General features: G+C 33.8%; 1 protein-coding gene across 20 annotated transcripts in view; it reads right to left on the bottom strand.

Annotated features, from left to right (window-relative positions):
• LOC140436621 (uncharacterized) overlaps positions 1–25,953 on the bottom strand; it is a 290,450-nt gene that overhangs the window by 21,425 nt on the left and 243,072 nt on the right. For 13 of the 20 annotated variants that reach the window (XM_072525593.1, XM_072525594.1, XM_072525595.1 and 10 more), the window contains 7 exons: positions 25,276–25,664; positions 22,888–23,008; positions 21,167–21,253; positions 17,502–17,789; positions 14,024–14,264; positions 10,193–10,239; positions 2,427–3,551 (listed from right to left, as the gene is read on the bottom strand). In XM_072525593.1, the coding sequence (XP_072381694.1) occupies positions 2,427–3,551; positions 10,193–10,239; positions 14,024–14,264; positions 17,502–17,789; positions 21,167–21,253; positions 22,888–23,008; positions 25,276–25,664 (2,298 nt within the window). The remainder of the gene's footprint in view (positions 1–2,426; positions 3,552–10,192; positions 10,240–14,023; positions 14,265–17,501; positions 17,790–21,166; positions 21,254–22,887; positions 23,009–25,275; positions 25,665–25,953) is intronic. The other 7 variants (XM_072525607.1, XM_072525608.1, XM_072525591.1 and 4 more) reach the window with 6 other exon arrangements.

Here is a 25,953-nt window from a genome sequence, read left to right as displayed (position 1 = left end):
CGAAGCAAGCGGTTCATTACTATTTAGCTTTTAAATGATTGTATCGACATTTTTGAAAACATATTTAGTCTTTCATGTAAAGGAAATCATTCCACACATTTCCCCGTTTTGTAAACGTGCGAACACAATACAAAATGTTAAGTTATCGAATTGCCCCCAAAATTTTAATGTTTCGAACTTTTTTCGGTAATTTTATTTGAAATCAAACCACCATAATATTAAAACTACATATATATTTATTGGGGATCCCGTCTGTCTTTCAGGTGGCAAACTCTAGTGATAATTTTCAGAAATAAATAAAAATGGAGAGTGCAGGAAAATTGACATATTTTCAAGCGAACATCAACGGAGCAGCTCATGAAAGCGAATATACTGAGATGGGCAATGATCAAGTGCCCAGAAAGTTGGTGCTTTAGAACTGGATGTTTAATGCGAAGGGAATAAGGTTGCTGAGCTGGTGCAGAAAGCGCTAGCAGATATAGAAAAGGCCTACTTCTTAATGTGCCATACTAAATTTTGAGCATACGCAATTCCTCTGCATATATATGTTGTGTACATTAAGTGTACACAGCTACCGAGTATCTACAGTTTATCGTCGATTCCTACACAAGCAGATTAGGATTTCGTGATTCGTCAGACCTTTTTGATTTTGTAGTGTGAAACGAATCCGCATCATTCGACACCAAAGGCCTTCGATCTACCTAGGCCACAATCGCGCCTACGATAAATGGAAATGCAAGACAAGCTTGTTACCTATGCTTATTAGCGAGTCCTATCTGCTGATATATGGAGTTTTTTTGTATTGACTTATTACAGGAAAAAAATCTGAATACGAAAATCATTATCATCATCATCATCACGGTGCTGCAGCCCTTAGAGGGCTTCGACCTTCTCTACCTTTCTGCGCCATTCTGCTCTATCGCTTGATTGGATTCTCCCGTTAGCAACCCCGATCTTCTCAGCTTCCTGATGTTTTTTAACATGTTTGATTCCGGGACCCGGGCTGGATGTCCTGCCCACTGCAGACGGTTTCGCTTGATTATAGTGGTAAGATCTTTTCCACCATTGCCGGTTTTGGGACCGGATGACAAAGGAGAAGGGTGAACGGCTAGTGTGATAGGTCTTGGTGATAGTTTCCATGCCAAGTGGATGCTGTCAATAAATGCCAAGTAATGCATAAGTCTACACTTGTAGATGCCACTAGCAAATCCTACGCACGAACTGATGGGTGAAGGCGAGTGTCCAGCGCCTTAAATCTGGACCATCTTGGCTAAGGTATGGTAATCCTAACAGAAGTGTCCCTGGCCCTCCAAGTTGGGGGTTGGGCTTGAAGAATAAACGTCAAAAATTTTATATAATAGGTAAAGCAGTGAAAACATTATAATGCATTGTGAAATAGAATGAAAGAAACATATTAATAACATAGCGCAATATACAATAGTATCGAGTATATTCGGTATATATTACGAGGGTATCGAAGATTGAACAGGCAGTTTGCCTAGTATGAATAATGAAGGATATTAAATATTTATGTGGACGTTCTTGCCTCTTAATGTATACAGATTTTGGTAATAGAGGATCTGTCAAATAACAGTTTTTCTCAAAGATTTGCCTTGTGTGAGTTAAGTTTAAGTTTTAATCAGGCAAATGTCTGCCTCTTTACCAAAAAATAAAAAATTGTCTATTTAGACTTTTATAAACTAGTTAAGAGGGTAGGCGCAAAATTTCGGGCCAATGCTTTTTAAATGCATTCATTTTTTTCGAATTCTGAAAAAACTAATAAGTATTTTTGAAAAATTTAAACGCAGAATGAAAGAATACATTATTACGGAGGGCCGAAAGTCCCTGAAAACTTCTATAATGTTTATTTTAATAAGTTACAGGGGTGAAAAAGAAGAGAATATTTAGTGTGATTTTTAATTTCAAATATCTCATCCAAAAAAAAATTTTGTTTATTCTAAGGGACTTTCGGCCCTCGGTAATAATGTAATCTTTCATTCTGCGTTTAAATTTTTCAAAAATACTTGTTAGTTTTCTCAGGATTCGAAAAAAATGAATGCATTTAAAAAGCATTGGGCCGAAATTTTGCGCCTAGGCTCTTAAGTGTTCATTGGATATTGTTTCTATGGATGTTCTTCATGAGCATGTATATTGATTCTCAAAATAATACCTAGGCGAACGACAGCTGACAAAATTATGTTACTTATGAAAATCCAATAGTGAGATTATAAAAGTTCGAAACATTAAATATAACACATTTAATAAAAACTTTACAAAAAACTATAATTTGACACAAAAATCCGATATAGACACTTTAGCAACTGGACTTAAGCTTGACGGTATATGAAAAACTAGAATGATCACCTTTTTCAAAACTACATTTCACAAAATGATTTTTACCCGCCTCGTGTCTTAGAATATCTTACCGTTTTTGGCAAATAAGTGTCCAAATAGTCAGTTATTGGCACCACTGTCTGACAGTTTGCACCCCCACAACATTTGCCGATATCATCAGTGTGTATGCGTGTGTTAAGTTGGTAGTTTTCGTGTGGTATAGAGCTCATACTCCTGGCCGACAGCCCCTGTTCAGCATAATGTTGATAGTCTACATCAAATCTGTTTAAGCTGCCGTGAAAGCATGTACAAGGGCTGAAGTTTCTAGCGTAATGAGGCAAAGAGGGATCGAAATGTTGTGGTGATGGAATGTGTGTTAATCCAGGAAAGTGGTTACTGATGTTCATACCACCGTGGATGGTATGATAGGTTTCGAATATTGGTTCAGTGTTTTGTCTTTTATATAATTTAGGCATTGAAGCGGAATGTTTTTCCTTCCAGTTGCGTTTTATATACTCACTAGGCGTTTCGTCTTTCTTTTTGGGTCTAGGCAGTGGTATAAGTTTTGGTTTGCTACTTACTGGTTCTTTGACAAAGAAGTTTCTGGCTTCGGCCAACGAATGTGTGTTATATTTCCGAGTATGAGATTCACCGAAGTCTTTAAAATTTATATCCGGTATACAACTCTCGCTACAGACAGATATGTTTTCTGCAAACTCATCGAAACTTTCGAAAATATCGTCTGTATCAATACTAGTGTTATCATTACTGAAATACCTCTCGTCTGTTAGGTCAGGACAAGATGCGTTCTGGTCAAATACATTGTTAATAACAAGATCATTCATGTCGTTAACGACAAACGTGTGGATATTTGGCATGCTAGTCGACAAATTAGTTTCGTCTGGAGGATGCACGACGATCTTAGGAAAATGCCGAAAAGTCTTCGACTGTTTCCTACCACTAAACATCGTACGATTCTCATTCGTCGGCGTAGGCTCAATCTTTTCTCTAATAGGCATCAAACTTTCTATCTCTTTTTTCAAATCTACATACGATAATGATCTCTTTAAACTGCCAACACCATGCAAGGAATGATCTTTGGAAAATGATATGTGTGAGTGTGTTTTGGTTTTAATGTTATTCAGGTGGTAACTGAAATTAGTGGTGCCAATGTTACGGGAGTGCTTAATGTCGTTGTTGTTACCAACTTCATGCGGCTACAAATACAAAAATAAAAAAAAACTAAAAAAACTACTGAAGAAAATGATAGTGCAAATAAAAACCCAGCTAAAATATTTCTACTCTTCCAAAAGCGAGATGGAGATTTTAAACAAACTACTGACCTATACGTGGTCACTATATATTTTTTTTTTATCAAATTTTTATTTAAAATTCTCGGAAAAAAAGTAGGGGAACACTTCTTTATATTTGGTTACTTGTGTAAGTGGAAATAAGGTATAAACGTGGCATTTTAGTTCCTAATGCCACCTATTTCTTTTATATATTTTGACAAAGCACTTAATCAGACCTTTATTAAGATTGCGAATTTGTGAAGATGGCAATAGAAAACCATTTTATTATTTATACCAAGGTAAATTCTAGCAGGACTGAAAGCAACAATAACAAGTTCACCAACTAAGTAGTAATTATTAAATGGGTAAAGGGTAAAATAAATATTAAACGCAGATAGCGAAACAGAGACCAATACAGGAACCATGAGAATTTTTTCCTGTTTAACATTTTCTTGGTGCTCGGTTACGGTCTGAATAAAAGCTCAGGACAAATACATTTATCAGGTGACACCCAGGTTTTTAGCCTTCTCCCGGTGTGCAGGGATCTATCGGAAGTGACCATCCATTATTCAGTTTCTCGAAGGACAAGAATGGACCAAAAACAAATAAACAAAGCAAACAAGGAAAAGAAACACCGCAAATCCAGTTATCCTGAAATTATAGGACTCAATCTCTTTAAGGAAATCAGGTTAACATAGGAATACATAGGAATATATTAGAGCCTAAGGAATATTACCTTAGATAAGTTTTTTGTAATATTTTGTATATAGAACTAACTTGCTTATTGATCAAAGTGAATGATCAGATAGCAATAATCATAAGATTCCTGTTGGAGTTTTATTAAATAAAAAAAAACATAGGAATACGAAAAAAAAAAGGTTTAAGTACTTGTTGAATCAAGTCAAGTATATTAAGTCGGTTTGAAAATTGCCAAAAATGGAAATCACTTTTACCCAGATATTCACGTAGATGTTTGCAGAAGATCGAGCTCTTTATGCATTAGTGGATCTATTTTTAATGGTATTCATAGATCTGGAAAAGCAGCCATTAATTGCGCCAATGGTATGATGTCAGTGCCAGATCACTATTCCACAGTAGTAGATTAAGTAAAGATTATGTTGTCAGTTGAAACGATCTAGGAGGCAGCTAAAAAAGAGGAAATGACACAAGTAGAATAATAAGACATTAGTAATATCGTAGAAGGCACTCATAGTATGATTTATCCAAAGTACACCGATAAGGTGAGTAAACAGAAGCGAAGAACATGAAATATGACTCAAAGATGAAGAGTTAATGAACTGGAAAGAATCCAATTTTCACGTATTCCATTTACACAAGTAGAAAAATATAAAATGTTTCCCCAATTTACAAATTTTGTATTTAATATCAGAATACCCAATGGTAGTAAGAAATTTGGCAATAATGTTACGTGGCTAAGATGCTTAGGCAAAAAAAACGGAGAAATTCCAACATTAAACGTTTATAGTGCATTCTCATATCATTATATCAATATAAGAAATATAGCATCTAGTATGTTAGTAATTTCAAATGTACATAAAAGCCTTGTTCGTATAAACACGTCTATTACACTGACGTGAATGATACTCTAGCCATACGTAACTGTAGCACATTGGAAAAGCTTGTTATTTGATTTTTTATTATTTTTACAGCTTAGAAATACTACAAATTATTGACTCTATTAACACGTACTTTATTATTTGTTTAAACATATTCACATAAATAAACTATTTTGAATAGAAGATCGTATATCCTTATTTCTCATTTGACCCTAAAGTGAATATTTGTCAATTACGTCAAATAACACTGACATTAAAGACTATTAGTCAACTGTAATAATAATAATATAATAGGATAAAAAGTCACGTGTGTTGCAACAAGATATAGAACAAAGACATGTAACATCTTAAAATTTCAGAAGAAAATAGGACCAGAAAAACTTGAATAAATTCAGATAACTTACGCTATAAAGCATATTATGCACGAATGTATGTCTTTCTCTCTAAAAGTATTTGTTGATAACTCATCCGGTAGAGCTAGCATCGAATATAGACTAGTAGAGAGAAAAATGCAGGTACCTAGGCAAACTTTCCACTTGACAAGGGTGGTATTGCTACGTAGCGCCATCTAATTTAGATGACAGAAAATAGACACCACTGTGTGCCCTAGGTAGAGCCCGCTAAAATATTTTAAAATACCTTTATCCTCCAGAAACAAATTTCTGCGATTAGTTTTATAGAGTGCAGCATACTATGCACTAGAAATCAGTAATGCATTATGCATAAATTATTTTTTAAACATTTTTTATAGAAGTCGTCTGTTCAGATCTAGGCTTTTTCCCGTCAAGGACGATGCTTTTTAGCATTTCTACGGCCTTTTGTAGCTAATACTCTTCTGGAAAGGTCACCAGCTCTTGTGTGACACTATTATGTTCCGCCAGTCTATCAAGTTCCCTTTGGTAGTTCCACGTTAATATATATTTAGTATTTCTTGGGTTTAGGTTCAATAAGTAATATTAAATTGAACCTAAACCCAAGAAATACTAATTTTATATTAATTATAGTATGGTTATATAGTATATATATATATATATATATATATATATATATATATATATATATATATATATATATATATATATAACTCCTGGACAAAATTAACGCACCACTTAAATTAATCTAAATATTTACAATATGAACACAAAATAAAACTAAGTTACATTGAAATAATAATAAACACCTACAAATAAGTCCAACATGACTTAAATAAGTTTATCATGACCTTAATTTGCCTTATTGTTTCTTTAAAAATTTGTTTTTGCCGGAAATGCGTAAATAAGCTAGCATAACTCCAAATTACAAAAAGAAAAAAAAATAGTAAAGTAACACCATAAAATGCATGTGGATCTACACTAATACCGTGTAGGCCCTCCTCTACTTCTTAGGACTGCATTTATGCGTCGAGGCATGCTTGATATCAAATGTTCAACAAAAGCTTGCGGAATATTCTCCCATTCTTCAATAACGGCCTCAATGAGTTGGTTGTGATTGGCAATAGGGGGTCTACGACTTCGAATCTTTTTTTTTAAATAGTCCCATAGATGCTCTACAGGATTCATGTCCGGACTGTTAGGTGGCCACTCTAATAATGGAATATCAACATAATTTAGGTAGCCAATAACCTGTCGAGCCACATGAGGACGAGCGTTGTCTTGCATGAATAAAAAAATAGGTCCAAGAAACGGAGCAAAAGGCATTACATGTTCGATAATAATGTTGTCTAAGTAATAGTGGGCATTCATATACCTCGTACGTATGGGGACCAACTCCGTACGAGCTTCAAAGCAAATTCCCCCCCAAAACATTTTAGAGCCACCACCAAAAGGTACTTTAGGAGAGATATTGCAGCTGGCAAACCTTTCTCTTCGCTTTCGCCAGACACGCTCACGACCATCTAGAGCCTTTAGGCTTACTCTAGTCTCATCGGAGAAAGGAACTCGTTTCCAATCATCGATGATCCAATTTTGATGCAATCTTGCAAAATTCAATCTCTGAACCCTGTGTTCTCTGGTAAGCAAGGGTTTTTTGGCAGGTTTCCTGTTGCTCAATTCTGCTTCATGTAAACATCTTATAACTGTTCGAGATGATATCGCGACATTTCGAACATCTGCTAGTTCATTTTTTAGCAAATTTCTGGTGACTCTCCTATCTCTGAGAGCACGTTGTCTCAAAAAACGATCATTAATTTGATTAGTGCAACGTTTTCGCCCTTGCCCTGGTCTTCGATGGTACGACCCTGTTTCATTATATCGCCTCACCTTGCGACTGATGCTGGAATAATGTCTTCCTAACAAACCTGCAACGTATCGCATTGAATATCCTTCATCTAGGAGAGTCGATGCTCGCACTGCCTCCTCCATTGACAAATTTCTTTGGCGGTTCATTTTTTTATTTGATTTTTATGCAAATGAACTTCCAAACATGCATTTGATGAAAAATATCAAAATAAAAAGCTTGTTTGTCACAAGCACTTTGCTTTAATCGGCACTTTTAATGAAAAATTTAACTCACTTTTAGTCTAAAACGAAGTTTAATACAAATTAGTGTTAAAACAAGACTATTTTAAGCTTACATAACAACTGTCACTGTCAACTTGCCTATGTCAAGGTCCATAGGCAACTTGTCGTACAGTAAATTATCAATAAATAAAAATTATTGAGAAAAATATGAGTGGTGCGTTAATTTTGTCCAGGAGTTTATATATATATATATATATATATATATATATATATATATATATATATATATATATATATATATATATATATATATATATATATATATATATATATATATATATATATATATATATATATATATCCATTGGATATAGACAAACTTATAAAAACTAAGTTTGTTTGGGTGGTTTATGGAAACTAGTTTGTATGTGTGGTTCATGATTTTTTTTTTAAAGAAGATTAACCCATTCCATTTTTTCTTCTCACTACAATGAACATTTTGAGACTTTTTTTCACATCTTTTTGCTGCAACCTCACAAAAGTGTTTTCTCTTGTTTTGTAGATTATACAATTTCACCATTTTATAACACTCTGTAGCTTTTGTCTGAAGAGGTTAGAGAAATCTAACGAAATATAATAAAATCGTTGATAAGAGTACACATATATTGTTACTCGTCAAATAATGAAAGTGAAAATTTTGTCGCGGCGAAAAAATGTTTAAAAAACTGAGCAAAGGGTCAATTTACAGTTTTTGTTAAAACTTAGGCAGTCCGCGTCGGAAAGCTATGAAATTTTGCAGAGGGTTTACGGAAATAATTGTCTAATCCGTGCCAGAGTTTTTGAATGATAAAAACGTTTTTAAGAGGGGAGGGAGGATGTTGAAGATGACGAGCGCACGGGTCGGATTATTACTCAAAAAGTGACAGAAATGGTTCAAAAAGACTTGCAGAAGACATGTACTTTAGTAAAGAAACTGTCTGACACATTTTTCATAAGGAACTAAACATGAGGAAAGTGTGTGCTAAGCCCATTGTACCAAGACTCCTAATGACGGAACAGATGTATCGTAAAGGCATTTGTTCTTAAATCCTGGAATGTATCGAAAGAACTCACGACTTCTTGTCAATGGTCATAACATGTGTGTAGTTAACTGGTGGTTTAGAGATATCGAATATTACTTTCAAGAATTATTCGAAATGCTAGAATACAGATGCGAAAATTATCATACTCGTAATGGAGACTACGTTCAAAAATAGCAGTGAGATATTTGCCAATTTTTTAATGTTATAAGTGTAGCAAAGTGACCACTTTTCGTAAACACTAAAAACTGCACTGGAATGGGATAGGCATTATAATAAGTAAAGTTAAAGAAGCGTCAAAAACGACTCGAATCGTATTCTACTCCCAAAATTATACGGAAACCGAATTAACATCAACATCCTACAAGTATAGACTCTAACAACAGATAAAACCAATAATGAAATTAAATAATTCTTCAGGGATGTATCGGGCTTAAAAACTTACGAAAAAATCCGAAATAATGATGATAATGCAAGACATAAATGCAAAGACAGAAGGCCAGCCACAACCTATGTATTTTGTGCATCATTAAGCAAATATAGATACAACTACAGATTAATTTAGATTCTTAACTACTAAGTGTAGAGCAACTTTACAAATTACTACTACATGGTCTTCAAATGCTTGTTTTTCTATTTGTAGTGAGAATCGAACACACATCGCCAATCGTTACCAATTCTGGTTGTATTGGCGTTTTACTGGCAACCATCACCTTTGTCTTTGTGTTGTTTAGTTGTTTAGCTTTAGTCCATATTCATCACACTTTGTGGTAATCCTATTAATCAGATGTTGAAGTTCTTCATAACTATCTGCAATTAACACCGTGTCGTTCACGTACATCAAATTATAAATATTGATGCCATTCATTTTGATACCACAATAAACACTATCCAATGCTTTATTGAAAACGAACTCCGAATAGATGCTATTTTTATTGATACGTAGGTCTTTATCATCAATACCTACCTGCTGAAAAATGGCTATCATTTCAGTATGTTTTACTTGATCAAAGGCCTTCTTAAAGTAAATAAAACACATATAAACTGGATGGCCGACATCTCTGCATCTCTGTACCATAACCTGAATACTAAATAGTGCTTCTCTGGTTTAAAGGTTATTAAGGAGCCCAAACTGAAACGAACCCAATTGGATAAATTTCTTTATCCAATCTGTAATTGTTTTAATATTTACCTTTTTATACCCGGATTTTTAAAACAACGTGGGAAGTAAGGATATACGAAACTTTTTATTCATTTTATAATATCGTATCATCTCCATCTCTTTTACTTTTTTTGTCTACTGTGACATTGATATAAGAGAGCCTAACCTAGCGAACCTTAGGGATAAGGAAGTTGTAAGTCACAAAAATCATTGACAACATAAACTAGGGACACACAATGGATTAGTTAATAAAAAAAGTTAATAGAAGTAATATAAAGGTCACACTTACTTTGATATTGGAAACCTGTTCTTCTTCCTCAGAATTTACTTCTTCAGCTGTAATGGAACAAATATATTAATATTTTAATACGAAGTATTGAAAGTATACCGGGGATAAAATATGAGCCGACCTTTCCGTAGTGCGAATAATATTATATACACCGAAAATAAAGATATAATATGTTTCAAAAATATAAAAAACCGCGCTCTGCAACAACGTAATGGACGACAACTGTCGTTTAAGCCGAGTTACCAAATTAATTAGTATATTGGTTTTGTTTTTGCCAGCCAGTAAAAATAATACGCAATAATTTGATCTATCTATAGATATGTAAGTTGTAGTCTTCCTCTTTGTCGTTTGCAAATTAATATTCTCCAATGTATACCTATTTTGTTCCATCTTTCGTCTCTCTGTCCGAGTGTCCCATATCCAGGGTTATATCGGATATATCCACAACGGCGATAAAGGTACAGAAAATAGTCTCCAGGGTAGTATACCCTTCCTGGGATGGTAAGGGAACCGAATAATTGCCGGTATAAGCAATTCCCTGTTATTGGTGAACAGCTTGGGTGGAAGAGGTAATAAAAGTAGGGGCACATTTTTGTCCTGGTGTTATGAAATTGGCCCCGAAGGCGGTTGATCCAAGGACCCAGTCGACGGCATTAAGATGTAGAAGGCAAGCAGAAACCACTACATTAAAGATCCCTACGGATATCTCTTGTCAATTATCCTGGCTATGACTAATGACAATAAAACATTTAGTGAAATCACCAAAACACCAAAGGGAACGAAAACACCGAATATCCATACATGAAATGTTAAATCCACACATCTTATTTAACTTATAGTTGGTATATACAAGACAAGGATGCTTCAACCCTTTTTCAAGATGCTCAGAAAAACAAAGTTAATACGATTAATGACATGAGTGAACGTGAATAGTGAAGAGAAATGCAACCTTGTAGTTGTTTTCCTTGTTTCGTTAATGACTTTTGGTCATTGTATGCGTCGCTCTATGCGCATAGATGTCGCTGTATGCGTCTTTAGGAAGTTATTTCAATATTACTTACTTCCTTTGACGGAAAAGGTTTGACTTCACGTTTAGGGCTTCCTACTGATGCGCTCTGATGAGTCCTAAAAAGGTCGTAATACGTATAAACGAATTGTAGAAGTACTATACGTGAAATCAAATCTTAACTGTCTTTTTTATATCTTTATTTAGTCGTATTTTGAGTACTAGAAGCCAGTTCATGAAAGGTTCTTACTTAGATGGATCGATATGACGTGAGTACAATTTTAGATTCATCACGTCTGTTTGCATTGAAAATCGTAGAAAGCACAGATTTGGGTGAGAATCTGAATTTTGGTTTCGAACAAGTAGTAGAAATCCACGGATTTTTTCTTTTTCTTGCAGGACTGCAGGACAATATGAAAGTTGTGCATAAGGTACAATCAAATAAGCATCCGGATCAACTGAGTAAATGACATAGCTATCTCATTAATTGTAGATTTGTTGAATGAACTGTAACGTTATAAACGTCACATCTCTATTAATTTATATTTTAATAATTATTTCATTTTAATTTCTTTATTAATTTCTTTATCTTCAGTTTAATTTTTACTATTTTTTATTTATAAAAATAGTTGGCGCCCCATGTTTTTTCTCTTCTTCCTCTGTCTTTATTTTTTTCTCTCCCATAGAATAAATATTCGCCCTCTCACTTTTGTTCGGCAGACTATTCTGTTCCGTGTTGACTGACAAGCTAGTTTCATGATATCTATAGCAACATCCTATGACATCTGTGCTAACTTCATTCAGTCTCCCACTTTCTGTCAAAACAACTTTTCTGTAGTGGGATTATTTTTTGCCTCTTTTTGAAATTTATAAAAGAAGGCAAAAATTATTATAAGACTCATTTTTATGGTCTACAAATTCTCTTGGGGTAAGTACTTTCATATGATATTTATTCTATAATTCTGACCACATTTCCAATATTTGTAACCTTACTTTCTTTCGAAAGCACATTTTTTTCTGATATATGCATTAGGACTCTTTAACAGAATTTAACTAAGTAGTAACATTCATATTTCATTTTATCCTTGCCATACGCTATTTGTTTAAGTGTAATTTTGTAAGATGGCAAGGAAGTTAAACCTTTCTTTTTGATGTGTTTCTAATGCAGTTGTTCCTTGTCTTTTAGTTTATTGGACATATCAAAACCTTATTGGTTTACTGGACAGTTTATTTTTATTGGATTCATTGAATTTATTGGAAATATTGGTTTATCAACAACTGAATTGACCAGATTGAATTGATTGGTCACATTCAATTTTACTAATTAGGACATACAGCCACGTGTGACTGCAGCTCTCTCTCCAGAAGCCACAACTTCTAATTAGAGGACCCAACAGCTAGAACACACAAGCAGCCCATCGAAGCAATAAGTAACACTTATTAACTGTTAAGCTTTGGCAGGGTTAATTATTGTTTTTTTATTCATTTAAATAAATATGTTTGGTTAAAATTTGTCTTATTTGCTATCAACTGAGAACTCAGGTTCAATCCCTAGTTTAAGACAAGACGAACTCACCCTTGAGATACTGAGCTAGGCAAGGTATAGACGATAAGCTCCCATGGTTGATTGAGGTATTATTTTCACAATAGTACTTCAATTCTCTTTGGTAGTCTTATCGTTACAGAACATAACACACATATTCACAACACAAAATACACATATACACATGAAAACCTATACCAACCTCAATCGGCAAATCACCAGAGTCGCATCACAAATGGTTTATCATACGGTTAGATTTACTGCGACTACTGGCACAGGGGCAAAGTGTTGATGAAGCGATGCTAACCTATGCGATAATCCAGCAAGCGAACTATGGGTGATTATAGACTTGAGATGGTATGGGCGCACTATGTCGTCCCAACTTGTGAGAATAAAATGATTTGACTCTCCTGAGTCAAATCGAAAGTTTAACCTCTATTCAAACTTTCGGTTTCTAGACCGTTTTCCACCTAAGGTTTTAGAACAATATTCCTTTCAAGGGGGATGCGAGAAACATTGATAGAATAGTTCCTAAATTTTTTGGTTTTCCAAAAGTTATTGACGAAACAAGGTGGACAAATTCGAATGCAATTATAAGTTCGTATTGTTTCCAAATTCCCTTTGTCCGATTCTTCCCAATCGACGATGATAAAATAAAATTTTGAAGTTGTGGAGTAAAATATAGTTTTATTGACAGCTACTGAATGATTACACTCTAGTTGTTGTTGAGGTTAAAATTTATAATAGACTGCGTCCCAAACTAGTCTCGAAGCTATATTTATAATCTCACTAAAATGCTACGATTCATCAAATAAGTGTATTGCCCTAGGCATAGAACAAAAATGTTTGACTTTTGAAAGCTATCAAATATAATTTGAACCGAGGAAATGATTGCAGACATTTCCTTAATAATATTAGGCAATAGTTTGCAGGAAGTTGAACAAACTGTAATTAAGCTACTAATCGATTTGTTTCACAATTATACACGGTCTAATGGACTAATTTGTGATTGAACACAAGGAAAACAACTTGCATTTTCCGAACTTGAAAGGTTGCATTTCCCTTCGCTATTCACGCTAACTCAAGTCATTAATTTTATTAACTTTGTTTTTTCTGAGCTAACTTTATCATCTTGTATATACAAACTATAAGTTAGGAGATGTTCCCAAAATTGGTTAGAACGATATTTTGAAAGCAATAAAACAGTTATATTACTATTATTTTTAATTCTACGTGTCGAAATATTTAAAGAGAGTAGTTTTAGTAAAAAATTATTACTTACTTCCTCCTGTAGGCAACGATCTAACTAAAGTGGTTTTCAAAGAATCGAAAGTGGTATTAATAACAGTAGCGAAATCAGCTTCTTTTTTAGCTTCGGAGTCTATAGAAACGGCGCTATCTTTCCTATCGTGCTGCTGGGCATCTTCTGCGTTTTGACTTTTCTCCGGTTCAGTAACGACGCTCACTTGGAACCTCGAAATCCGACGTTCTTTCTGAGGTGGTAACTGTTCAGCGGGTGGGTGCTAAAAAGTTCTCGATATATGTTAATTAAGTCAAAAAAATGTACATATACCTTAAACTAATTTTTTTTTGAACGGATTTTTAGAGAGAAAAGTTAATATTGTTCAACTAATGAAAAAATTATACTCGATACTAAATTGTAGAAGCAGTATAATAATATTAGTAGAGTTAATAATAATAAGAGTATAATAATAATAGTAGAGTTGTAAGTAATATTAATAATGACACATTGACTAATTGAAGACGTTTTACTATATTTTTCTATATATACATCTTAAGTTTAACCTTAAGGGGAAGGTAACCAAATAACTTTTATAATTCAGATACACCAGTGATGATACTTGAAAAGTAACACAATGATCATCGCTAACATTTTGTTAACTTACTGCACAAAAATAGAAATACGATTCACTTCTATTGCATATTAACTCTTATCAACAAGAGTTCTTGTCACGGAACAAATAACAGGAAAATCAGAAGTTCACAGGACACTAATGCACTGGACGCAATATAAAGTTTTAAGAGACGCTAGAATAAACAAAAGTTGAAAATAAAAGGAGAGGGCAAAGAAATTATACAAAGAAATAAAAAATGCAATAAAAAAATATGGAAAGAAGAAAAGATACCGACAGATTGGAGTGAAGTAGCTATACTATGTTGGCATGGAAAAATATTTATATTTGAATTTTACAGACTTCCGTATAAAAGAACCTTAGATACAATTAACCGAAATGCAATGGGGGCTGAAGTAAAATAGCGATAAACAGATAAATACTTAAAGATGCTACACAGCAAGAGTGGAACATGAGGGCCAACTAATACAACAAATAATTATTAAAAAAGGAGTGAGGCAAGGCTGTGTGTTGTCTTCAACACCGTTTATACTCTGGATAACACAGAAGATAGAATGGCAAGCATTCGACAAGCTAGAAGATAGAGTTTGCTAAGGATAAAGACGATTGTTCGTTGGGGAAACATAAAATAATAAATATAGTCAACCCACTAATTGGTAACTTTAGATTTGAAGGTAAAATTATGTGTGTGGTAAAAAATTCAACAGGCGCAGGCGGTGCGTGATATTAGCAGCCTCGCTATCAAAAAGCTTTTGAAAAAGCATAAAATGCCCCTTACTCCACTGGTATATGATATGAACATATATATCGGATCTCATATTCCACAGGACAACAAATTGATGGAAGACTGAGCGTTTTGGAAAAAAGTTGTACAGTAAGCCAAGACCCACCCAGGGTTGTAGCATGATGATAATGATATAAACATATGACTTCTGCACTGATATATGACTATATGATGGGTGATAAATTTTTTCAGCATGTGATTGACGCAGAAGTATTTACCAACAAAATTAAAAATGTTCTAAATATTGTTAAATTGTTAAAACATTTCAGTAATTAATAATAGTAATAATAATTCAAGCAAGAAAGTTAGCAATAAACAAACTAAGCATGGTGTCATTCAATATTGTTTAAAAACATGGTACTACATTGTAGAAACATTCTTCTAATTTATCAATGTATACGACTATATTGCTTCACTCACATTCGTGTTTGGAGGAAGAAAGACAGAAGACGGGTGGGAGAGGAGGACCAACAACGAATTAATTGTTTCGTACAAAGAATCTATCATTACCAGATTCGTCAAGTCGCAAAGGATCAGATGTTTAGGATATGTAGAAAGAATGGCAGCGAGCAGAATGCCTAAACTAGTTATGACCAGGCAACTAATCGGCCCAAGAAGAAGAGATAGACTCAGAACGAGGTGGATTAATAAAGTGGAGGAATATCTTACGCACGTGAAAGGGAGAATAAATTAAAATGATCGGTATAAAACAAATATTCATTAATTTTTTCTTATTAAAAGGAGCCAATTTTGAAATTTTAGCACTATATGTTATAATATGTGGTGTCTGTCTTGGTTGGTGTAGTTATTTGGAGAACAATTGTCCATATTCTATTCCTCGCGTCCGATGTAAAGATCCCATCCCCAAAAGGTCGTATCTGACATTTAAACTACTCATACATCAACCAATTCATTTGCACAACCTAGACCAAGTTCTGGGGTTTGCGGTCCTAAATAATATTCAGGATGTAATTCTAATACACCTATATCATCCCGTCCATGCATTGCAAATACAGAACCTGGAAGTAGCTGTGGAATCCAGGATATAATGTTAATACACCTTAAACCTCCCATGTACATACTTCCAACTCCTTAACAGAACTAGTTCTGCAGTTAAGGTCTCCAATGTTATCGATAATATAACGTTAATATACCTCAGAGCTCCCATGTAAGCATAGCAACTAGACAACCTAGCAATAACTTTGAGGTTAAGTCTCTAATTTCATACAAGGTATAATGCTAATACACCTCCAAAGTCTCATTTACTCATTGCAACTCCACGGCCCAGAACTAATTTTGGGATTAACGGTCGATAATTTTGTCCAAGACATAATAATACAAATCATATCTCTCCTTCGGTTTAGGGCTCAATAAATACAAGTTCGAACTCCAAAACCTGCAATTATTTATCCGAGATCTAATCATACATTTTAAATTTCCCTTTATTTAAATATCTCGGTTATTAAATTGCATCATAAACAACCTAATGTTTGGCAGCAAATCATTCTGATTTTCTACTAAGCTACCTTCTAACTAGCTTCTTCTGCTACCACCTACTGAGTAAGATGGTTAACTGGTTGAAATAGGTGAGATTTTATATTTGATTGCCTCAACATTACAGGACGTTCAATTAAATTATGGAGAATTTACCATTTATTAGTACCTATTATACGCTCAATAGTATAATATAATAGAAAATACGAAATTGAACGAGAAAAAACTCTTCCTGGCTCTTCAAGAATCTGATACATTCGTTTTGTTATTTCTCTCACTGATATCATCGTAGTCTGTTTTCACGTTTGGAGTATGTTCTCTACAATCTCTTCCGGGCTCTGGATACTCTAAAATGTCTGGCGCGTTTGGAATACTTACACAAGTTTATCAAAGGTATAACAATAAAAATGATCAAAATTCCAACAGCAACAACAGACCTTATGGGATGGGTTTGGACTTTATATCTGACTTGGGGAACATAACTTTCAGAACATTAATTTGGATTGCATTAAAGTTTTCATATATATATATATATATATCTCTTTCAATAAAAATGCTCTAATATAACTAGAAACTACAAAATATTCAAACAAAGGTAAAGCCCTAACCTGGTTACCACCATAAACGTTAGCGTTATTTTCACCGACTTCGTGCCCGATGTTAATGTCACCCTTTACCTCATTAGCAGCCAGATCAGGAACGTTAGGCGGGTAGTCCTTTTTCTCTACTACTGACTCAGATCTAGCGTTAATCTGTTTTAGTTTATTATTCAGTTCTACAAGCGGGTCTTCGACGATGGCATTTAGTACTGGCGTGTTTTCTGGCTCTACAACTGGAGATAGTACGTCCGATGTGGTCGTTCCACTACTAGGGATGCTGGTTGATTCTATTTGTAGCTAGAAGAGGGTGAGTTTTTCGCTAGGTGCGGGGATTCTTTGATTTTTACTATTAATCTGGTAATATTCGATATATTAAGTCTACAATGTTAACAATTTTTTTATTTTTAGCGTTCATAAGACACATGATATTAAACACATGTTCTCAGATATGAACAAATCATGAGGAAAGACAACTATCGCTAAAAAATAAATGTTTGGCTCATATTACAGGATTATCAACGTATTATAAAAGTTATAACCTATAGTAATGAATTTATGTTATATCCTAGAGTATGGCATCCAATAAATTACGTGCCTCCTAGTGGCAAGATACGTGCAACAATACATTGGCTTATAGGACAGTACCACAGTAGGGATTTTGGCATGTACAGAAAAATGTAAGCGGCTGTGGATTAATACTGCACTTTGGTTGCATTGGAGGTGTTTTGGCTAAATCGTACAGGACATAATTTGATAGAAAAGGCATTCAGGCATCAAAGGTCCGACAATATATTCAGGTCACGAAACAAACACCATTACAGGTTAGAAAAATTAGGATAGGGTATTGGAATCTTAAAAGTCTTACAGGTCAGAGTATGGAGTTAGTAGATAAGCTTAAAAAGAGAGGGTATTTGATAGACGGATACGTGAAGAAACCGAAATATCTAATAAACTCAAATTAAAATAAAAGTACAGGAATAAAGAAACAAATACCCATGTATTTATTAATCTTCAGAAAGCATATAATTAGTTCCTCGAGTGATTCTGTGGTGGGAGCTCAATAAAAAAGGAATTCCATGTGAACAACTAGTGTTAGGAAAGGTGTAGGAGAGACTGATAAATTTCATGTAAAAGGTACCACGGCTTGGTGCTTAGTCCTTATTTATTCTCATTAGTGTTGGATCAGATAACAGCGAAACTACAGGGAAATATTCCCTGGTGCTTAATGTGTGGTGATGATTTGGTGTTACTAGGAAATACTGAAAGTGATATTGAAATCAAATTTGGAACAGTGGAGATAAGCTCTTAAGAAAAAAGGTTTAAAACTTAGTACGACAAAATAGCATATTTGGAATGTTTATTTACAGATGGAGTTAATACAACTAAAATGATAGCTTTAGACAGTGAAATGATTGTAAAAAGTAATAATTTTAAGTACCTAGAAATGATATTATAGAGTAATGGAAAAATAGATGGAAATGCATAATGTATGCATCATAATTAGAGAGAATGGATGAAACGGAAGGAAGCGAGTGGTGTGCTGTGTGAAAAAAAGATTCCAATGAAACTGAAGTCAAAATTCCGAATGAATGTAAAAGTATTTAGGCTACATTTAAACTTTTATTTAAATTTTATATGAAAGTATGAAGGCAGCATTTAAATTTCATGTGAACGTCCACATTTAAATTATATGAATAAATTTCATATGAACGTATTAACTCAACATTTATTGTTACTGAGAATAAATAACAGTTGCATAGAAAGTTGTGAAAGTAATTGTTAATGCAAAATATTACCAGATTAAAAGAAACTATACACTGTATTCAGAAATACAAAAATTTGTTTATTTTGTAAAAACCACTGATTAAAATACGATTAATGCATTATTTCTGGATACATTGTATTATATATTAAAGTAAAAAATGTTTTCATCGTTAATATTAAAGTCAACTCTTTATAGTAGTTCACTGTCAGAAATTTAAATGTGATGTGTATCTAACCATCCACAACAAGAATGGACACAAATATATGTTGTCTTCAATTTCTAAAATAATCAATGAACAAAAAATAACAGAAAATGAAAAAATAGTTAAATTTCTTGTCAGTTTGTGTATTTGCATACAGTTTCTATTCTTTTTAATCTGAATTTTCCTTTGGTCTTTTACCTTTCAGTACAAGTAGATTATTATATTTATATTAAGAAATCAATAACCTTCCACCATTATGTGGTAGAAAGGTTATTGATTATACAGAGAGGACCAAAAGTCTGGAAACGCTTAATTATTTCTTAAATGTCTAGTCCGAATTGTACAAAAACCGAGATGCATCTATGCTGCAATATGTAGATTTCACATTTGATGCTTGCAATGTTGCCGGATTTACTATTTGTCTGATATCATTATTCACTTTGTTTTTTTAATACAACACTCTGTATATTGTATTATTATGTAAATCTTCATTTTAATACGAGTTCAGCCATATGTAACACTTGGTATTTTATCTAGTTACGAAGGCCTTAAATATATAAAACTTCTCAGTGCCAAATAGTTTTGAAGGAACTAAGTAAATATAGAATGCTGTAATTTTGACAATAACTCATAAAACTAATAATAGCTTGACATTTATCGAAGTTTTGTAAAATAAATTGTATTAATATCTAAAGCTAACAGTTGTTTTATGTGTTTTTAAAAGCCCTACAATAAAGGTGATTTTTAATTAAATAGAGCAGATTACTGTTATAATGATCAGAGACTACGGGAAAAAGATCTTATAGTGAAGTTCAACTGGTTCAACCATACTACATAACGCGACGTTACATAAAATTGTAAAGCGCTTGGAGGAAACTGGACACTGGATAAGTGATACTCAAAGACAACAAAAACTAAATGTATGGATGGGTATAGTGAATACTCAGTTAATTGGTACGTTTTTTATAAAAGAAACTTTAAAAAACGATAATTATGCCGCTGATAATAACAGTGCCTCTGAAAAATCAGCGACGGATCGGTCCATAGCAGATAGCCCTATCTAAGCCGACATTGTAACTTTGCCAATTCTAATAGCACGGCTTGTAAAACTAGAGATGGCTTTGTCTAGTCAAACTGATGGAGGAGCATTTCATACTCGGTCGTAATCGCTAATTCTGTGCAGTGAGAACAACCGAGTGAAAGCTAAGGACGGTTAACTCCGGGTATTAGGTGATACCCAGGATTTCCTAGCTTCTTAAGACAAGAATTGACAAGAATGAACAAGAAAAAAAAAACGCAGCCTCAGTCATCCGGAAAATATGGAATTATCCCCTTTTAGAGGCCATACTTTCAAAGATCAAGAGATACTACTGAAAAGTAGTCAGCAAAACCGCGATGAAGCTCAGCAAGGATCAAAAATGGTCCAGCGGGAAAGTATAAGGAGCGCAGCGAGGAAAAGGGTTAAATTATTTGTTGAAGCAAGGCTTGGTTCCAACAGGAAGCTCGACAGCAGGTGCTAAAACCTAAAGCAACAAATATAAATGTAGTGTATACACAAAAGCTTTTTCAAAAAGAGCCGACCGTGGCAATATTTTTGGCTTTTTGCATTTGTAGTGTAGAAATATTTGTCATATTTTTAAAATGAACAGTTTCTGTGCATGATATTAACGATGAAAACAGTTAATGATTAAAAGAAAAGTTAGTTACTTTGCTTATATTAACGTTTGCATTAGTAGGCACATTTTCTTGCGGGAACTCTGGCGAAGCGAGTATCAGTTGGGGACTAGATGGCGCCTGAAAAAAACATGCATAGCAATTTCTTTTGTTTATGCGATTTATTTGTAAGTTTAAAATTTTGATAAAAAAAAATAATAAAAACAACCCAAAAATAAAACATGTATGTTTATTAGCTGTTAAGTGGGGGTAATACGTATAATTTACATTATAATCTTTTGTTTTATACGGTTTTTGTCAAAATATTTTGGATTTACTGTTGAACGTGGATAATTGTAAGTTTTCCTGTGCTCAGTTGAATTTCATATTAGGTATCGATAATTCGAATGTATTTTAGTTAATTAGACACCTTAACTGCCACGAATTTTCTTTCCTAATTTTTTTAAATTTCCTAATTTTTAGAATTAGGAAATACACCTTCGTAGTTTTTGAAGATGCAAGCGAGAGGCAAAAATGGAAACAATTTCTATAACTGGATTTACCTCGTGTGAAAGCAGAAGAATTTGTTACAGATATAAAGGAAGGAAGAAAGTTTGGATAATAAGTGAGATTTTCGAAAAATGGGTCGTATCCAAATTAACATTCTTCTAGCTGCTCGGTTGTGCAATTATATGTGGGACTAAGTCATATAATCAGCCATTTCAAACTTGTTTTGTAGAGCTGCATTAGGCCATGTTGAGGGGGAAAATGAAAACGCCGAATAACTTAGACCTACAGAGGACAATTGGGTACAAACTGACTGGACAAATATTCGAGTTCACCCATTTTATGATTTTAGATATAGATTTGGCGGTATACGGTTAGCTGACTAATGCGGACATCATTATCGATGTAACTAAAAGTGAATGCAAACTAGGAGATAAAGATAAAATACAGAAATCAGAATTTTCTGAAGTGCATGTCGTAACATCAACCCAAGCTTCAGATTATGTCCAGGGATTAAGGTGGCTTGTTGAGCAAAAATGAAACAATTTACAATGTCGTCTTCTACTTTGTATCTCGAGTTTATTACTTTTTTTAATTTGCTTAAATAGAACTTTTTGGTCCCTTCAGTTTCAAATTATCCACGTTCCATTGCATCTCATTATTTTCTGTTGTATAAACGAAAACTTATACTCTGTAGCAAATAAAGGAAGAATGTGTCGTCAAATTAAGATTTGGTGTTGTCTCACAAAAAAAAAACAGCATTATAAGAAAATACAGATTATCACCAACATTCCATTCACTTCTGTGACCTTTGATAATTTTTTCTCTGGATATAATCTGCTTGCCAGTATTAAGTGTTTTGTTTTATATTTGATATTCAGCCTTTAAAAAATTATAAGCGAATGAAAGCTGCATATTGTGTGCAGAGGTATTCTTGAACGGAAATTTTTATTTCGTATTCGTCTTCTCATACTTCCTCTTCCCTTGCGTCGAACATTAAAGTTTGATAATGAATGTGGTTGAATGGTGTAAACAATTTTGACACGGAAGATGCATTAAAAATTTGGGTTTACAAACTTGTCACAAAATAAATCGCAAAGCAAATAATTAAAATCATTAATCAAATCGTTCAACAAAATGCAAAATCAACATAACAAATATTAAGTTAAAATTAACAACGATGTTAACATGGTAAAGTTAGTAAACAACAATGAGCGAAAAAAAAAACATTACCACAATGAAGTACTCTTAAAGTACAATATACTTACAGTATTATTTTGCGAAGTTCTAGACGAAGGAATAGCACACAACTTCTGTTGCAAATTCTGCAGATGCGCGTCGTATTTGGCATCGCCTTGCGAAGCTGGAGATTGACTAACTTTACTGGAGCTGCAAAAAACAAAAATACATATAAGTAAAAATGCATTTACGAAGCCTGTCCCAAAAGTATCGACCTTCTTTCACAAATTTGCAATGCTTCTATTCGTCGTTAGCCAGTTCGTAGCATCCTTGGAAGTAATCCGCATATGAATTGGTATTACTACCGTCTAGAATTTTCAAAAAAAATTTTTTTTACATTTTTAGATTTCTGTCACCTTCAAAAATAACTCTCTAAAATATTATATAGAAAGTCGAAGCATTTAACTGCAGCGCATCTCAGCGCAGCTGTCAGTCGCGAAGCTGTCAGTCGCTCAACTGTCAGTCGACCGATTTATATTTATTTAACTTTCTCCAAAATACCGGTTATACTTTTACATCTTGTCTTGTTAGCTTTCTCATAGATTCCACAGTTATATTTCTATAGAATGGATTTTGAAAGAAATATTTAAAAAAAAAAACTTTAAACGCATTTTTCTCAAAATTACGTTTTTAAAACTGGCGGTCGATGTTAATAAACCTTAATAAATTTTGTTTGTTTTGATTTTCTCTATACTTTACCACACTGACAAAAAAAAAAGAAATAGTACAATTTTTATGATTGGAAAAAGTGCAAAAAAGATCAATTTTTGAAAAAAAAAAATTTAAATGTCTGCCATTTGCTTTTTTTTTAGAATTTTCAATTTTTCTGGTAGACTATAACGTAGGGGCACTTCTTTTTTAAAACCCTTCTCGAATTTCATATTTCACATATACCGTTCCAGAGATTAACTGTTCGTCAATGAATAGAAATTATTAGACGAAAAATTTTTGGCGCCATCTTTAAAATACAGGAACAACGAAAATTTTTTTTTGTAATCTTCAAAAGTTGTATAATAATATAAAAAAGTTTAATTGTCATAAATAATAAATAGGATACAAACAAAATTGTTGAAAATGTATAATTTTTTAGCATTTTAGACGATAATAGTACCTTAACAACACTTTCCAATCGGTAATTCACTAAAACAGTTCTGAAATTCAGTTTTTGTAATGACATCTAGTGCCACCGTCGCGTCGCATTCGTTTTAATAGATCTTATTTCATCGAAAAGTTACCCTCTAAGCGGCATTTTCAGTTTTGGAAACACAGAATATTCGCAGGGAGTTTGCAGGGAATCCTGTCTGAGCTTGCCCCAAATTTGGACCCTTTTGCGTCTCATTGCGTCACACAATCTTTTTAAAACTTGAATATAAAATTCTTTGTTACTTGTCTGGTCTCCTGGAGCGTATTCGAGGTGCATAACACCTTATGTTATAGGAAGTTTATATGGAAGCTTGCACTATGAAGACTGTTGTTTTGTTTTTAGATCACAACGATAAACCCTACGATCCGTCACTGTTAATTATCTTTTTAAGAATATTTTTATCATTAACGACCATTTCCAAGTTGTTCAGACAAACTATTGACATTTTTCGCTCTGCCGTGAGAAATGAATTTGGCACACACCTGACACACCTGAATTATCGGTTAGAACTCTCGAAGCACAAGTTTTCGTAAGTAACACTTTTTAGTTCGCGAACAGTCAAACGATGATATTCATTAATCCCCATTTTCACATGTCGATTTTTTCGGTGTTGTGCTGGAAGTGTAGCCAGAACGCGGATCACAAGAGACGTGCATTCATTTTTAACCATTAACATGTTTTAATTAAGATGTTTTAATCTGTGTGTTGCTCATATACATTCATCCCCAAACAATTTTTCAATCTTCGCAGCCCTTTTTGGAAAATAGTTTCCGTACAACTATTTTCAAGTTAAACCAAAACTTAATGGAAATTCATGCAAAAAAGCATGGTAGTACGAACTAGATACTTCCAGATGGTAATAACAGTATCACACAAGTTAGCGGAGAATTATTGATTACACTTATACCTCACAAAGAGCACTGGCACATTTTGGCGGGAAGTTATGAATGAAAGTCGGCTACTTTAGGGGCATACCTCGTATGTGAATATCAATTTGTTTTCTATTAAAACGTAATGTTTTTTTCAGATGCACCACTATAGTTTCTTTGTAGTATCACTAATTTATTTATTTTAATCTTACAATTTTTGCCCTATTTTAATCGGGACTAGAGAATATGCAAGATAGCGGTAGAGGAATCATGAAATTTGAAAACAATAGATGATAGGGAGGGATTGACCAAATCGGCAGTAAATAACAATTAAAGTTGGAAGATTTCTCGAAACAAGTATATGAATGAAGTCTTAATAATCCTGATATAATGGTACTACTCACCTCTCCAATATTTGGTTGAGATTCTCTGGCACTTTCTTGACAGCAGCAGCATAGTTTTGCAGAGTGTCGTCAATTGACATGGAATGCTGGAAACCGCCAACAGGTTGTCCTCCCGCCGCCGACGAGAAATTCTGCACAGATACAGAACTAGAAATTGTGTGTCCGTGACCGGCATACACCGGTTGCTGATACACCGTCTGCATGTCGATGGGTGGTTGATTCATGTTTATTACCATAGGCTGAGACGTAGCGAGATGCTGAGGTATGGAAGAAGGAACTGATGATGGTTGATGAGTGTAACTTTGAGGGGGTGGTTGTTGCTGGTGAATGGTTGACTGGTGGGATATGGTAGTAGTTGCGCTAGTTGGTAGTACATGAGGCTGTGGTATCTGTAAGTTTAAAATCGATGGGTTAGTTGATGCGAAAGCTGCTGAAGGAGAATGGACTGAAATAATATTTGATTTTGAAAAGATTGTCTTTCCTCTCTAATTCATCTTGTCAAGATGAGTATTTTCAACGTTTAATATTTGTGTGATATATATGTGTGATAAGTCGTCAATTTAAAAGAATTCCCTTTGAATCCCATAAAACAGTAGACAAAATAGTTTCTACTATTGCCTATGAGTGCATATAAGGGGCACCGCCTCCTATTCACTGCTAACACTATCATCTTTGCAT

The sequence above is a fragment of the Diabrotica undecimpunctata genome, chromosome 3 (genome assembly GCF_040954645.1).
Source record: "Diabrotica undecimpunctata isolate CICGRU chromosome 3, icDiaUnde3, whole genome shotgun sequence".
Taxonomy (NCBI): Eukaryota; Metazoa; Arthropoda; class Insecta; order Coleoptera; family Chrysomelidae; genus Diabrotica; species Diabrotica undecimpunctata.
The sequence above is the reverse complement of the archived record's forward strand: the minus strand, read 5'-3'. Positions and strand labels throughout refer to the sequence as shown.